The sequence below is a fragment of the Anomaloglossus baeobatrachus genome, chromosome 4 (genome assembly GCF_048569485.1).
Source record: "Anomaloglossus baeobatrachus isolate aAnoBae1 chromosome 4, aAnoBae1.hap1, whole genome shotgun sequence".
Lineage (NCBI taxonomy): Eukaryota > Metazoa > Chordata > Amphibia > Anura > Aromobatidae > Anomaloglossus > Anomaloglossus baeobatrachus.
In genome coordinates this window covers 511,147,823-511,162,395 of record NC_134356.1, presented here as the reverse complement: position 1 = coordinate 511,162,395, position 14,573 = coordinate 511,147,823, and the positions used below count along the sequence as shown (strand labels likewise).

General features: G+C 42.0%; 1 protein-coding gene across 1 annotated transcript in view; it reads right to left on the bottom strand.

Moving 5' to 3' along the window:
* The window catches only part of EFL1 (elongation factor like GTPase 1), a 472,312-nt gene that overhangs the window by 270,796 nt on the left and 186,943 nt on the right, over positions 1–14,573 (bottom strand). Inside the window, exons 14-15 of the mRNA XM_075345858.1 lie at positions 14,362–14,540; positions 2,834–2,969 (exon numbers count right to left, since the gene is read on the bottom strand). Coding sequence (XP_075201973.1) covers positions 2,834–2,969; positions 14,362–14,540 — 315 coding nt within the window. The remainder of the gene's footprint in view (positions 1–2,833; positions 2,970–14,361; positions 14,541–14,573) is intronic.

The window sequence follows — 14,573 nt, the reverse complement described above, 5'->3', positions numbered from 1 at the left end:
TGGCCATGGTCTGTGCAGGCACCAGTGGCTGAGCTCCATGGAAACAAACTGTACACTATAAAAGAGAAAAGCTCCCACAGCAAAATAAATAAAAAGAGTAAGTCAATTACAAACTTGTTAATTTTCATGCGGTCTACAAAGCTAAAGCACTTTAATAACTTTACACTACCCCTCTAAAGAACTAACTGTTCATTTGTAACAGGTAGCAATGCAGCTGCTGGTGAATTTGCACAGGAGGTATATATATGACAGTCGCCACAGTCTAGATGCATGAGATGGGGGAGTGGAAGGTGAGTGCAACATTGAGTATGCTTTTTTCAGACAGTGGCCTGCTGAGGAAACTCAGTTAGCACTTTTTGGCCTGTCTGGTGAAAGAAGGCCAATGAGAATGTTGAAGTATATGCGAGGAGCTTTTCCCGTCCAACCGTTTGGCTAAGGGTATTAATGTGCCCATTTTAACTTCAGCAGTGCAAAGGGTATATAAATCAATGGCAGAAGTCTGCTAGATATGTCCAAGAAAAAAAGTGTGTTCTAAAAAACAATTTTATCCAAACTTTATAAAATGCCTTCCTTAGAATTGTACCACATCTTGTTAAATAAACCTGCCATATTGCGGATTAGCTTGGCTTTTACCTTGATTTTGCGGATGTAGTCATAATGGGAAGAAGCATGGTTGCTTTATATAGTGGAAGCAATAGACAGCAGCCACAAGGAGATGAATTTCCTTACAGCTGTGCTCCTCGGCACAGCACTTCTGTGCTGTCCATGGGCATAAAACAGAAATTATCCATAGCTGCTCTCTGGAAGCTCTCAGCAAAGTACAGTGATGAGGAGCGTCACTATATTACTAGAATTGCTTCCTATTGTAAAAGAAAAAGTTTGGATAAATAATAATGTTAAGGAATTGCACGCCAGCCTTTCCCTTCTTTACTCTTATTATAATAAGAGTAAAGAAGGGAAAGGCTGGCGTGCAATTCCTTAACATTATTATTATTTATTATTATAGCGCCATCAATTCCATGGCGCTTTACATGTGAAAGGGGTACATATAATAGGGACAAGTACAATAATCATAAACAATACAAGGCACAGACTGGTACAGGAGGATCGAGGTCCCTGCCCGCGAGGGCTCACAGTCTACAAGGGATAGGTGAGGATACAGTGGGTGAGGGTAGAGCTGATTAAACATGTAAACATCGGGTCACTAAAGGTAAAGCTGATTTGCAGTGGTGAATGTATAGGCATTAATAATGCGATTCCCTTCAGCTGTAATAACCATCCATGTTTAGTTCTTTACTGATTGAACATATCGAGTTACCGCATCGAGGTTCCCTCACGTTCTGGAACAGGCATGTCGTTAAGAGGGGGAGAAGAATCCCCACATCTGGAACAAATTCTAACTTTCCATGACACAGTTTTGGAAACTTAATTTCCACTATATTTCACATGAGCAGATGGCAGAGAACACATCCTATATTTAGCCCATTTTATCACTGATTGAATGTTTACATAAATGCCAGAACATATAGGAGTCCGGGTCTGGTGTATACTATGAAAGGCGATTGTGTGATAGTAATGCATATGGCAGGCCAAGTGCTGAAATGTGCCACATTCTCAAAAACATGGAGAAACTTGTAACAATCTCACTAAAATCTCTACAGTATCAATGTAAAGTACAGACCGGAATCATCAACTATACTGATCAATCACAGATATTACATAGTCCACATCAAGAAGAGTTACCTATTGCTTCAAAAACAGATAATAAAGCGCTGAGATGACCTCAATTTGGTCAGTATAAAACATACAATAGGTTTTGGAGGACCACTCAATATTAGGAATAATAGTCCCCATTACCCTTCATTTAAAAGGAACCCATCACATCTAGAAAAACAAAATGCAAATAATAGGGGTAATCTGCAGGTAAATAGTTATGTGGTCAGATTAAAGGAACAGTGGCTACAGGGAGAAAATGATGTTTTATTCTCCCAGAAGCCGCTTGCTGCCACTTATTGACGTGGTACAGGAAGAGATTACAGCCACTTTTCACTACGCAGTGAGTGCGCTGTAATCTCTCCCTGGCACCTTGTTAGACAGTTCTGCACACACACGCTGCTCACATACGCTGCAAAGCCGGCTGTCAATCAAGGTGCTAGAGAGAATTACAGCGTGCTACTGAGTATTGAAAGGAGATCAATCTCTCCTTGTACCATCTATTTTCTTCATGAAGCCACTGCTCCAGCAAGACTGCTAAATAGATTTAAAGGGAATCTGTCACCAGGTTTTTGCTCCCCCGTCTCAGAGCAGCGTAATGTAGAGACAGAGACCCTGATTCCACTGATGTGTCACTTACTGAGCTGTTTGCTGCCATTTTGATAAAATCAATGTTTTCTCTGCTGTAGATCTAGCAGTTATACAGAGCTTATGAATATGCTGGGCTACCAGGCAACATGCCAAGTAGTCATCTAATGTTAATCTACTGCTGATTAATCAGTGATTTTATCAAAACTACACTAAGCAGCCCAGTAAGTGACACATCACTAGAATCAGGATCTCTGCCCTTACGTTATGCTGCTCTCAGATTAGGTGGCAAAAACCTGGTGACAGATTCCCTTTAAGTGTTATTTAACTTCAGATTACCCTTATATCTGCAGGTAAATAGTATTTACGGACATCACAGGTTCCCTTTTATACAAGCTTGGATGTTGCATATATGACCATACCATGAATTTTTGTTAGACAGAAAGCATTCTAAACTACAGTTAACCCTAAACTATCACATTGTAGTTTACAGCCTTTAGTGTATATAAAAAAAGTGAAAATTAAGACATACCCAAGACGTTGCCTGCTGGTACCTCCTCTAAATCTTCTAGTTCACGACCCATCAGAAGATAAAGGCTGTCCAGGGTGCAGCAAGTCATGTGCGGAATGGCAGAGATGTCAGCATTAATGGGGCAATCCGATGGTAACTGAAATGAGAACATAATGTTTTTTTTGGGGAAGAAGTACGGTAATCTGTTAAGAACTTTAAAAGGGTTTTTAACACAAAGTTCATTTTAATCAATAGATCTTGGAATTTAAAGTTCCACAATTGGATGTGTTCAAAACAAAAAAAAAATGTTCCTGTGCTGAGATAATCCTACACATGCGCCCCTGCTGTGTACTGTGTAATGGCTGTGTCTGACGATACCACATCTCCTGAGCAGGCGAAGGGAAAAAAAAAAAAAAAGAAGAGTATAAAGACATTCCAGCATGGGATTGCAAATGATATATTCTTTTTTTTTTTTTTTTTTTTTTTAGGAAAAACATTTTTTAACAACAAGTAAACGTTTTACCTCACAAAAAGAATCTATTATCCCGTGCTGTAATGTCTGTGTACTTTCTTTTGTGTCCTTCCCTGCCCAGAAGCTGTGGTATGGTCAGACCATATCCCTGTACAGTCAGACACAGCCATTACACAGTACACAGCAGGGGCACATATATAGGAATATCAATAGATCCAATATCTATTGATTAAAATGAATTTTAGAATTAGCTTTGTTCATGGGAAAACCTCTTCAAAGGTGTTGTTTACTTTAAAAGATATTTTTTAGATCTGCTCCCAATATTAATATATCAAGAGTTTCCATTGTCATTATCAGTGTTGTGAATATGTTGAAGAGTTGACTAATTAATTTCTATAGCCCTATATCTGCGTATAAGTCAGCTATGACAGTGAAGCGGACTATTGAAATGAGTCAGTCAGCCAGCCCCCTTCCCATGCAGCACTGGCCATGTACCGACAAACTCTCTTCTGTGTCAAGCACAGGCCTGGGAATAAACTTGCTGATCCTTGGACTCAAAGATGTCTAAAGATTGGAGCATGCCTAATAATAAAGGTATAATAATAAGATATGTCATATACACACAGGGGAACTTCTAGCTCCACTACTGTGCCTAAGTGTGACCTTTATACAGGGGGTCAATTATAAACCACATTAATTAACACTAAACTGGTTATATAAGGAAAGCGCTAGTTCCACCCCTGTGTATTCTTAGAACCTCTATATAAATAAGCAAGGCGACCTCATATTCAATATTACAATACATGAATCCAGAAGAGTGTCACCCAATTTTCAAAAAAAGGTGTCAAAATAAATAGGAACAATCTCACCGGAAGTGAATATGAATCCCGGCGAGGTCCTTCAAGAATACACCATACGGGATCTGTCGGGGGAGCTATATCAGACAGCCACACGGTACCCCTGAGAATTCCCCGATAAACATGCTCCTGACTTCCCTACGTGTTTCGTTGGTGGACTCATCAGGGGAGCTTACACACAAGGTTGAGCACAAGCTAGACCTCATAGCAGAGGTAGACGCCAGAGGGTCTGTGTTTGACTTGATATGCAAAATGAGGCTAAGGAGCTATTTTACATCTGAAGCCTCTGTCACTCCAGCTCTATTTCCCATCCAGCACTTACTGCTTGACTGACTGCTACTTTGCCTAAAGTCACACAGCATATACTCTGTCAGTCAAGCAGGAGGTGGTGGAGCTGAGTGGGGAATAGATCTGGAGTGAAAGAGGTTTCAGATCTACAAATAGCTCTACACCTCATTTGCATATCAGTGTAAATGATTATTTCTCAGTAAAGGGGAATGGACTGGTCATGTAAAGGTATTGATGGACTTGTCTTTGAAAGAGCTACATGCACATATAGTATAGGAGGGGATGAAATCCTACTGAGTTTCCCTTTAAGAACATAAACAGTCACTTACACAGTTAGTAAGGTATGCAAAAACACAAAACAACATATTAAGGACCTCTTGGCAGAAGTGTTCCAAGGCACATCGTCTGTGCAAGGGGGAGAGGTGCAGCATGTGTCATCGGAACATGCAATTCTACAATTACAGTTTATATACATGTCAGTGACATTCTATGGTCATACATAAACAAGTGGGGCTGCGTGGCGGGTGATTTCACAGAGATCCTGGAGTTGCCTCTTATAAAGGAAAAAAAGATATTGATTGAAATATCAGAGTTTAATCCACTGATGTCATTGAAAGAAATACCGGCTTTCCTGGCATTATTCATCATTTCAGTATGTAGAAGCCAGTTGCAAGTCAATTATACATTCAATCAGCCTCATGCTGACTTCCACTAATAGATACAATTACTGTAACAACAGAATCTTTGGGAAAGGCCGGTCTCATTGCTAACCCTCCGAACTTATCTACTGCACACAGAGCAGTCAGCAGACCTGGAAATGTAAACCCTGCCACCGCTGAAATCATAGGAGGTAATGGGCTTAGTCAACTCTAGCGCATAACCTTCTGTTAAAACATGCACAGCAATCTCAAAACAGATGGTGTCCATTACACACTGGATCACATTATTGTTCCTCCTTCTCAAAGAATGCCAAGCAGAAATGAATAATGCCTGGCCAGATTTAGATGTATATTCACCAGCCAACACAATGTATGTGCACCAACAGTACACATTTGTCATTAGATTTTAAACATTGAACCAAAAAAATAGATATAAATCAATTAAATCAATAATGAAGACATTTTATGGCTTTATTTAAAGGCATTATCTAGTAAAATCTTTGATATAGCGCTCAGGGTTTTTTTTCTTTTAGGCCTAAGCCACACGGCGAAAAAATCGGTGCGAGTGGAATGCGATAAAACATCTCATTCCACTCGGACCAATTCTGGCCTGTGTGACAGCGCACATGAGCGATTATTTTCTCAGCCCTAATCGGACCGAGAAAACAATTACAGCATGCTGCGATTGTAAGCGAGACTCTTTTCTCTCGCACCCATTCAAGTGAATGAGGCGAGAGAAAAATCGCACTGTACTCGCGGTACACCGGTGTACTGCCAGTGCAGAGCGAGAATCGCAATAGCCGGCAACGGAGGAGAGAGGGAGAGAAATCCCTCCATCCCCTCCTCCGTGCCAGCCCTCCCCTCCTGAGAGCCAGCCCACCCCCCCACCCCCCCGCAACGGAGGTCCACACGCACAGTCGGACCTCAGACGCAGGGACACTAGCATGAGACTCGGCTCCTGCTGTGCTGCCAGCGTGAGCCGAGTGTCATGCGAGCATCGCAGTAGTACCCAGTGTGGCCCCGGCCTTAAAGATAGCAATACTCTACCACTGATGTCACGCAGCTCCAGTTGCGACGCTGGCTGATCCCCCGCCAGTCTCCATTTTCTGTTGCAGAGATGACATCACTTCATTGGGACATGTGATCACTGTAGCCAATCATTAGCTATAGGAGAGCCCTGTTTCAACCAGTGATTGGCTGAATAGGTCACATGTTCCTGTGTTGGGATTTTACCCCTGAAGCAGGAAGTAGAGAACAGCGGGGAACCATGCAGCATTGCAAAAAAGACTGCATGAAGCGACTAGTGCGTCTTTTATTTTTTCAATTAATGCAAGCATTTTGTAAAACCTTTCACCTCCTTAGCCAACCCCTTTAAGTACATACACAAGTATAGTGATGTATCCCTAAATCATCGATTTCTAATTTATCAGTAAATCCACAGGTGAATATAACCAAGCACCTAGCCATGCAATCTGCCATTGCAAACATTTGACGAGGGAGGGAAACGGGTTGTTTTAACCCCTTAAAGGCTGAAAGGTTCTTACATTCTGGTATTTTCATTCATTTCTCCTCTTTTTCCAAGTCTAACAGCCATAAGGGTTTATTTTTTGCATGACAACTTGAGATGGAGCTGTTTTGAATACCCCAATTTATTTCACTATATAATGTACAAAAAAATCTGAAAAAGTCAAAGTGCAGTAAAATAGTAAAAGAACAAAGAAAACAAAACCACAATTCTGCCATTGTTTTTTTATTTTATTTTGAAAGGTTTCAATTGATGATAAAAATGACCTGGTGGCATGACTCCCCAGTTTAGAACGATTTCAGAAATGCTAAACTTATAAGGGTTTATTTCATATATTAGTGGCTAAAAAGAAGGAGAACTTTAGAAAAAATAATAAATACATGAAAAATAGCTTGTGTTTACATGTTCTGGATCTGTAACTTTTCTATTTTTACGTTGACAGTCCTATGTGAGGGCTTATATCTTTCCATACCGAGCTAATGTTTTCATCTATACCATTTTGGGGTATATATTATATATTTTATGTTTACAATTGGAAAACAGGATGATGGTTTAAACTTTATTTTTTTCTTTTTCTTTTCTTAAAGGGGAGGTAAATATAGATTTTTAAAATATTTTTTTCCTTTTTTGTTCCCGTAGTACATTTTAATCAATGATTACCTGATTTCACCTACAGTACATGCAACAGTAAAGTATTTTAGTACGTAGCAATATTACTGGTCTTCTACAAATCCCAATATTATGACAAATAAGGAGGTCTTCAGGAAGTGGTCCCAGTTGTGGCATTTTAGTGGTTAAACTGAAGTGATCGGAGCAAGCACCCTGATACCCATGCTGCATGGAGCAGGAGCAGGCTCGGCTCCTGAACCCACTTTATAAGTAGACTGCATATAGCCGCAGTCACTATGGACATAAAGAGCTAAGGCTAGTTTCACATTTGCGTTTTTTCCTTCAGTCGCAATCCGCCGATTTGGAAAACAGCGGAATCCATTAACAGATTCCGCTGCTTCCCATAGACTTGTATGGACGACGCATTGCAACTGATGGTCCTGCGTTGCATCTGCCGACCGACGCTGCGTTGCATCCGCCGGCCGACGCTGTGTTGCAACCGCAGGGCGGAAAGAACGCAGCATGTAGCGTTTTTCTGCGCTTCCCTGAGCGTCAAAAAAACACAATGTGCTGGATTCCGTCGGCGTCTGTCATTTTTATAATGGAAGCCTATGGTGGCGGAATCCGTCATTTGATGGATTCCTGTGACGCATCTGTTTTTACACAACTGCGCATGCTGAGTTGAGTAATTGTTGAAAAAAAAAAAGCTACAACTAATACCGTTGTTTTGCAGCATCCATCGCATCAGTTGTGCCACTATATGCAACGCATCCGTTACATCTGTCACACAACGCAATGCAACGGATGCCGCACAACGCAAGTGTGAAACTAGCCTAAAATGCCACCGTTGCAACTGGTTGGTGTGTGAAGTTTCTTTCCTGCTAAATATTCCACTCTTATTTGAGGCATTATTGAACAGCACTTGGGAACCACAGCATCTCAGCCACAAAGTGCCCCATAAAGCAGTGTAAATGGTGTGGAGGGTCGGCTTAGGCAGAGTTTCGTGAGGAGAGCTGGAGCATGTGCCAGTTTACTCCATTAGGTTGTATTTCTCTTCATTACTGATATCACTCTCCAGTCACACAGACTTATTTGAACATGTCGTAAACTTTTTGATTTCCATCATTTTTTTCCCCAAATATGCTTTGGCTCCTGTACAGGATATAAGAAGAATTAGATTATATTTTCTTTTTGTATTGGATTATTACCAAACTGAGAAAGTGTTAAAGTGCTACAGGGTCTCTAATGAAGAAGATCTAAATACAAGTCTTATAGAAGAGACTTTCATAACTGCTACATATACTGCGTTTTTTCTTCTTTACTCCTTCTGAGACGTGGTGCTAGACCCTCATGACTGCAGATCTGGCATAAGGAAGCACAGTGAGCTTTGGTTTCCACATTCATGGAAACAAAACAAATGGACTTAAAATGTAGCGGTAATTTCAGGAGACCCTGCAGTACAATGTCTGTCTCTGCCTCCAGCTCCTCCCTCCTCCATAGACTATCATAGGCATCAATTAAAATACCTATCCTTTCTCAGTAATGTGACAGCCTGTCTTCACTGAATACAGATTTTACCCTTTGAGAGTGAAAGCTCCATCCATAAGGAGAAAGAAGCAGATTTCTCTGATTAAAAAAAGACAACTTTGTAATATATCTTACTTCCATGGGTTTTATTGATTTATGAATTAAAGAGTAAGCATCATTTTATTTTTTATGTATAGTCATAGAATCATAGAATGGTAAACTTGGAAGGGACCTCAAGGGCCATCGGGTCCAACCCCTTGTGAGTGCAGGTTTTCCTAAATCATCCCAGCTATATATTTATCCAGTTTCTGCTTGAAGATTTCCATTGATAGAGAGCTCACTACCTCCCGTGGTAGCCTGTTCCACTCTCTGACTGCCCTCACTGTCAGAAAGTTTTTCCTAATGTCTAATCTGAATCTCCTTCCTTTAAGTTTCATCCCATTGCTTCTTGTCCGTCCTTGTGCTAATGACAATAGGGTAGTTCCCTCTGCTCTGTGACCAACCTTTCAGATATTTGTAGACCGCTACCAAGTCTCCTCTCAGCCTTCTCAGTCTCCTGAGAAAGGCTAGCCAATGGGCTCTTGCACATGATATGGGTGTCTATCATGTAATTGAATTGCAGATCCGTCAGATCCGTCAATTTTAATTGTTCCTCACATGTGATGGAACCGAACAATGGAATTAAAAACTCTGGTGTGAACAGAGGCTAAAGGCCGCTTTACAAGCTGCGATATCGTGACCGATATCGCTAGCGTGCGTACCCGCCCCCATCTGTTGTGCGACACGGGCAAATCGCTGCCCGTAGCGCACAACATAGCGCGGACCCGTTACACTACTTTACCTGCCTAGTGACGTCGCTGTGACCGGCGAACCGCCTCCTTTCTAAGGGTCACAGCGACGTCACAGCATTGTCACCGAACCGCCGCCCAATAGAAGCAGAGGGGCGGAGATGAGCGGGACGTAACATCCCGCCCACCTCCTTGCTTCCTCATTGCGGGCGGCCGCCGGTAAGGTAAGGTTCCTCGTTCCTGTAGTGTCACACATAGCGATATGTGCTGCCACAGGAGCGACGAATTACTTTGGACACCGATCAGCAGCGATATTCGAGAATAGGGGGGCATGTCATCGATTAGCGATTTTGACCGTTTTTGCGACGATTCAAAATCGCTCATAGGTGTCACACGCAAAGACATCGCTAAAGCGACCGGATGTGCGTCACAAATTCCGTGACCCCAACGAGATCACTTGAGCAATGTCGCAGCGTGTAAAGCGGCCTTAAGACGCCAGAACACTGTCATTGTAATACGTTAGCCAAACTCCTTGGAGCATCAGAAATGGTAGATAGAAGGTGTCTTTTTTCAGCTCTATTATACAAAATCAACAGTACCATTTGTATAGAGCGGTTTGGGGAAAAAAAAAACAAAAAAAACAGTAAGCTTTCAATCTTCTCCTTCTGTTAACCATATGGCGAATCAGCAGCTACAAGTCGGCATTAATTATACAACAAAATGAAGGACTCTTGTTCCAGCGAGCTGTCCTAGGGCCTTCATCATATGTGAAGGCCAGAAGAACTTCTGCCCTGTGGTCACCATCACTCTGCATGACAGTTTTATCAAGACGATGAAGTCTGCCCAGTCGCACATTCATCAGAAATAAACAGACCAGCTCCTTGTGTTATCATGTGAACATATGCTTGTTTGGAGATCGCTTGGACTGGCATCGCCCCCTCTTATAGACAGCACAGATGACAATAAGAACAAACAATATTTTAAATGAAGCAACTCGGCTAGAAACAAATGTCTGGCTTACTTCACATTCAATAATCTGCCACAGAGACATTATTTAAAGGGAAAAGTTATGGTTGTCTATCATATGGCCAGAGGGTAAAGCAAACTGACTACAGATACATATAGAGCAAAATGAGCAAACACAAGAAGGTACCTTAAAGGATTATTTCCAACATGTAAAGTTATAATTTATCCAGAGGATAGGTCAGGGCTGGGGAACCTCCGGCCAGCGGGCCAATGACCTTTTATGCGGCTCCCCGGGGGCTGCAGTGCTGGGTCCGCCGCTGTGGTCTTCTAGGCTGCCAACTCTTTGAATCACCACATGCGCCACTGCCCAGTGTCAGCGTGCTCAGCAGTGTGTGTGTGATGTATATACAGCAGCCCCAGCATCTCCTATCTGATGTGTATACATCAGTCCCAGCGTGTCCTATATGATGTATATGCCCTCCAGTGATGTATGTGCCTCCAGCATCTCCTGTGATGTATATACAGCGTTTGTTATGTGATGTGTATGATTTACCAATCTTATCACAAAGAGTTGACTGCGCTCCTGACCAAGACAAACCTGGAAAAGCAGTTGTCAGAAGAAACATGATTAGTAGCATCAAACATCACAACCAAAGAGAAGCAGCTCCGACCACTACAGTATGGGTGAGTTAATTAATTGTTTGACCAAATATAGCAGGGTTATTTTCACATTGATAATTTGGTGCAACCCCCAAAGGTTGGTAGAAATTGTCAAATGGCCCCCAGCAGTAAAAAGGTTCCCCACCCCTGGGATAGGTGGTAGGATTCCGACTGTTGGGATCCGCACCGCCCCCAAGTATGGGTTTCTGAAATTCCTTGTTCGAATCGATCGGTGACTGGGTATACGAACTGGTATCTGGGTATCTCATCATTGTCTATTGGATGGTAAGAGGTAGCGCTGTAATCAACCATCTCTAGCAGTGGCATAGACAATGAAAGGATCTTAAGGTCCCATTAGACAGGAACATTTTTAAACGACATCGATTGTCGACCGAATAGTTATCACATCGTTATCGTGCTTATAAGCTCATTATTACACAAGCAAATGTTCACTCAAAAAATTTCTGTTGCGGTAAATGGAAAGTTGGTGGTAGAGATGGGCGAATCTGCATATATTCAGGTTCAGCAGGTACGGCCGGACATTAAAAAAAAAATCAGGTTTGAACGCGAACTGGACCCTATACGCCAAAACCAGTAAAAGTCTAAGGGACCCGATCTTCTAAAATGGCGTTCGTAAAGGCTAGGGGGATGTAAAAGGAGGCAAAATGAAGATTAAAGCAAGAAAATTATACTTAATGAGTTTCCGCAAGACTGTCACATTGCTTCCGAGTCGATCATTAGCTCTCATACAGTCACTTCATTCCCCTCCCAGCCCCTCTGAAAGTGTCTGTGACTGGTTGCCCTCACAGTAGCTGTCTGGATCTCCGGAGGGCAGTGTAAAAATAAATAATTTGCAAAAAATGGCATGTGGTACCTCGTATTTTAATACCCTGCACAGATAAAGCAGACAGCTGGAGGCTGCAGCCCACAGCCATGTGCATTATCTTGGCTGTGTATCAAAATAGGAGAGATCCCATGTGGCTTTTTTTTAATTATTTAAACAAAAAAACAAAACAAACAGTGCTTTACCCGGCTCATCCCAATTTCCCTGGAGCAGTGGCAATCGAGGAAATATAAGCGGTAAATCACAGCTATGATTTGTCAAAAAAAAATCACAGCTCTCATTAAGCCCAAGGTTAGTAATGGGTAGGGGTCTACAAGACCATTACAAATAGTCTATGTAGAAAGAAAAAAAAAAAAGAAAAAAAAAAAACGGAGAAAAATCCTTTATTAAAAAATAAAAAAGCACCCTCTTGCTTCAATTTATTGACCCCAAAACACTCCTGCAGGTCCGCCGTAATCCACACAAGGTCTCACGAGGATCCCAGCTCTGATACATCGGAGTTCACAGCGCGTGGTCACATTAGAAAATGTGATCAAGCACTGTGGTGTCAATGACACAGACTGAGCTGCAGCTGTGACAGTGAAGTCAGGGAGTTTACCTGATGTCACAGCTGGCGGTTCCCAAGGTACCCCAACTGTGACCTCAGGTAAACTGACCTAAGGTGAACTCCTTGAACTCGATGACCTCACCTAAGGGGAAGTCATCGAACTCAATGCCAGATTACCGGATTAGGTGATGTGTGCAGATTGAGATTTTGTTTTATAACAGAAGTAAACCATTCATGTTATGACATGAAAAAATATTTACATATTAAAATATAACCTTTAATAATACTAGTTAAAATGATATAATCAATAAAATCATGGATATAAAATGCATTACCCGGTTCTAGGTCACTAAGCTCAAACGGACCAGAACAACCCGGGTATGGCGCACAAATAGACTTTCTCTATAAGGTCAGGTTCTCAGGTACACTGCCTTATCCTTCTCAAAGATAGAATATTACAGGGTACCGCCCTCCACAATCTATCCTTAAGTTAAGATTGAGATTTTGGTTGTAGATGTTTCTGCACCAAATCTGCATTTCTTTGCACAACCGCACTGAAAACCACATGCATTTTTGATGCAGTTTTGGTGCCAGGAGAATTGCCATTTTGCCTTTTTATAAAAAAAAAAATCTGGATGGCCGAACCCGAACAGTGACATGGATTTTTCAGGGTTACAGTTCGGGTTCGCCCATCACTAGTTGCTAGTCGTTCATAAAAGTGTGTATTACGAGCTGGTAGTGACTTATTACACAGTGAAATTTTATGTCGATAGTTTGTGAATATTGCAATTTTCCGCACGATTTTTATGCACATGTCCAGCCACCGCTTTATTCTAACTGGGGAATCTCAGAGGCTCATTCTCGAGACAAATGAAGACCCTCAGTTCTTTAGATATGCCATAAATGCTTAAGGATAATATGAATAATTGAGTATAATAAGTGTATGCAGCTGGAGAAAGCTAAAATTAGGAACTACAGGTAGTCTCTGGTAATCTGAAATCCACCTACTATTCCAGTACTGGTTCAGGGTACATCTTTCTACCTACCCCATGCTTTACACTGAAGTCTCACTAGGTTTTAGGCACTCACACAGGGTTTGTATAAAGTAAGCTAAAAAACAAATCGATTAAAGCAGGGGACAGTGAGACTATAAAGTGTAAGGGGTACTTTGCACGCTGCGACATCGCAATAGTCCCCGCCCCCGTCGCACATGCGATATCAAGTGATAGCTGCCGTAGCAAACATTATCGCTACGGCAGCTTCACACGCACTTACCTCCCCTGCGACGTCGCTCTGGCTGGCGACCCGCCTCCTTCCTAAGGGGGTGGGTCGTGCAGCGTCACAGCTATGTCACACGGCAGGCGGCCAATAGAAGCGGAGGGGCGGAGATGAGCGGGACGTAAACATCCTGCCCACCTCCTTCCTTCCACATAGCCGGTGGAGGCAGGTAAGGAGATGTTCCTCGCTCCTGCGGCTTCATACACAGCGATGTCAGAAAATGATGACATGTAGTCATTTAGTAAAATATGTTGCATATGGCCCTTCCTAAATTTGTAAAAGAAACAATGGGAGACCTCGTTTCAAAGACCATGCTGGACAGCTGTGCTCCGGGGAGGTTTGGAGGCTGGACCTCACCAATAAAGGCTCTTTACTTCTATTGGTGTTCTGGTGGTTAGAAATGTACTAAGAGAAAACATGAAGACTAAAAACGTTCTTTACCTAAGAAGAAAGCTTCCCGTTTAATGAAGTCATACTTGTAAAATGTCAGAGGTCAAAAAGAAAAAAAATATCAAAAAGAAAATGTTACCTTCGGCAGCGCTTCTGCAGGATCATATTTCGGTCCCAGAACAAATATCCTTTGCCCTCTGCGCACCACTCCGCTAAAGACTCGAGCAAAGGCAATAAAATAACTTCTGTTCTCGCCGTCTTGTTTCTCTGACTTTTGGACCATGCTCTCCTTTTCGCTGGACATAATTTGTGCATCACCTGTAAAAAGCAAAAAAAAACGTTTCCTACAAC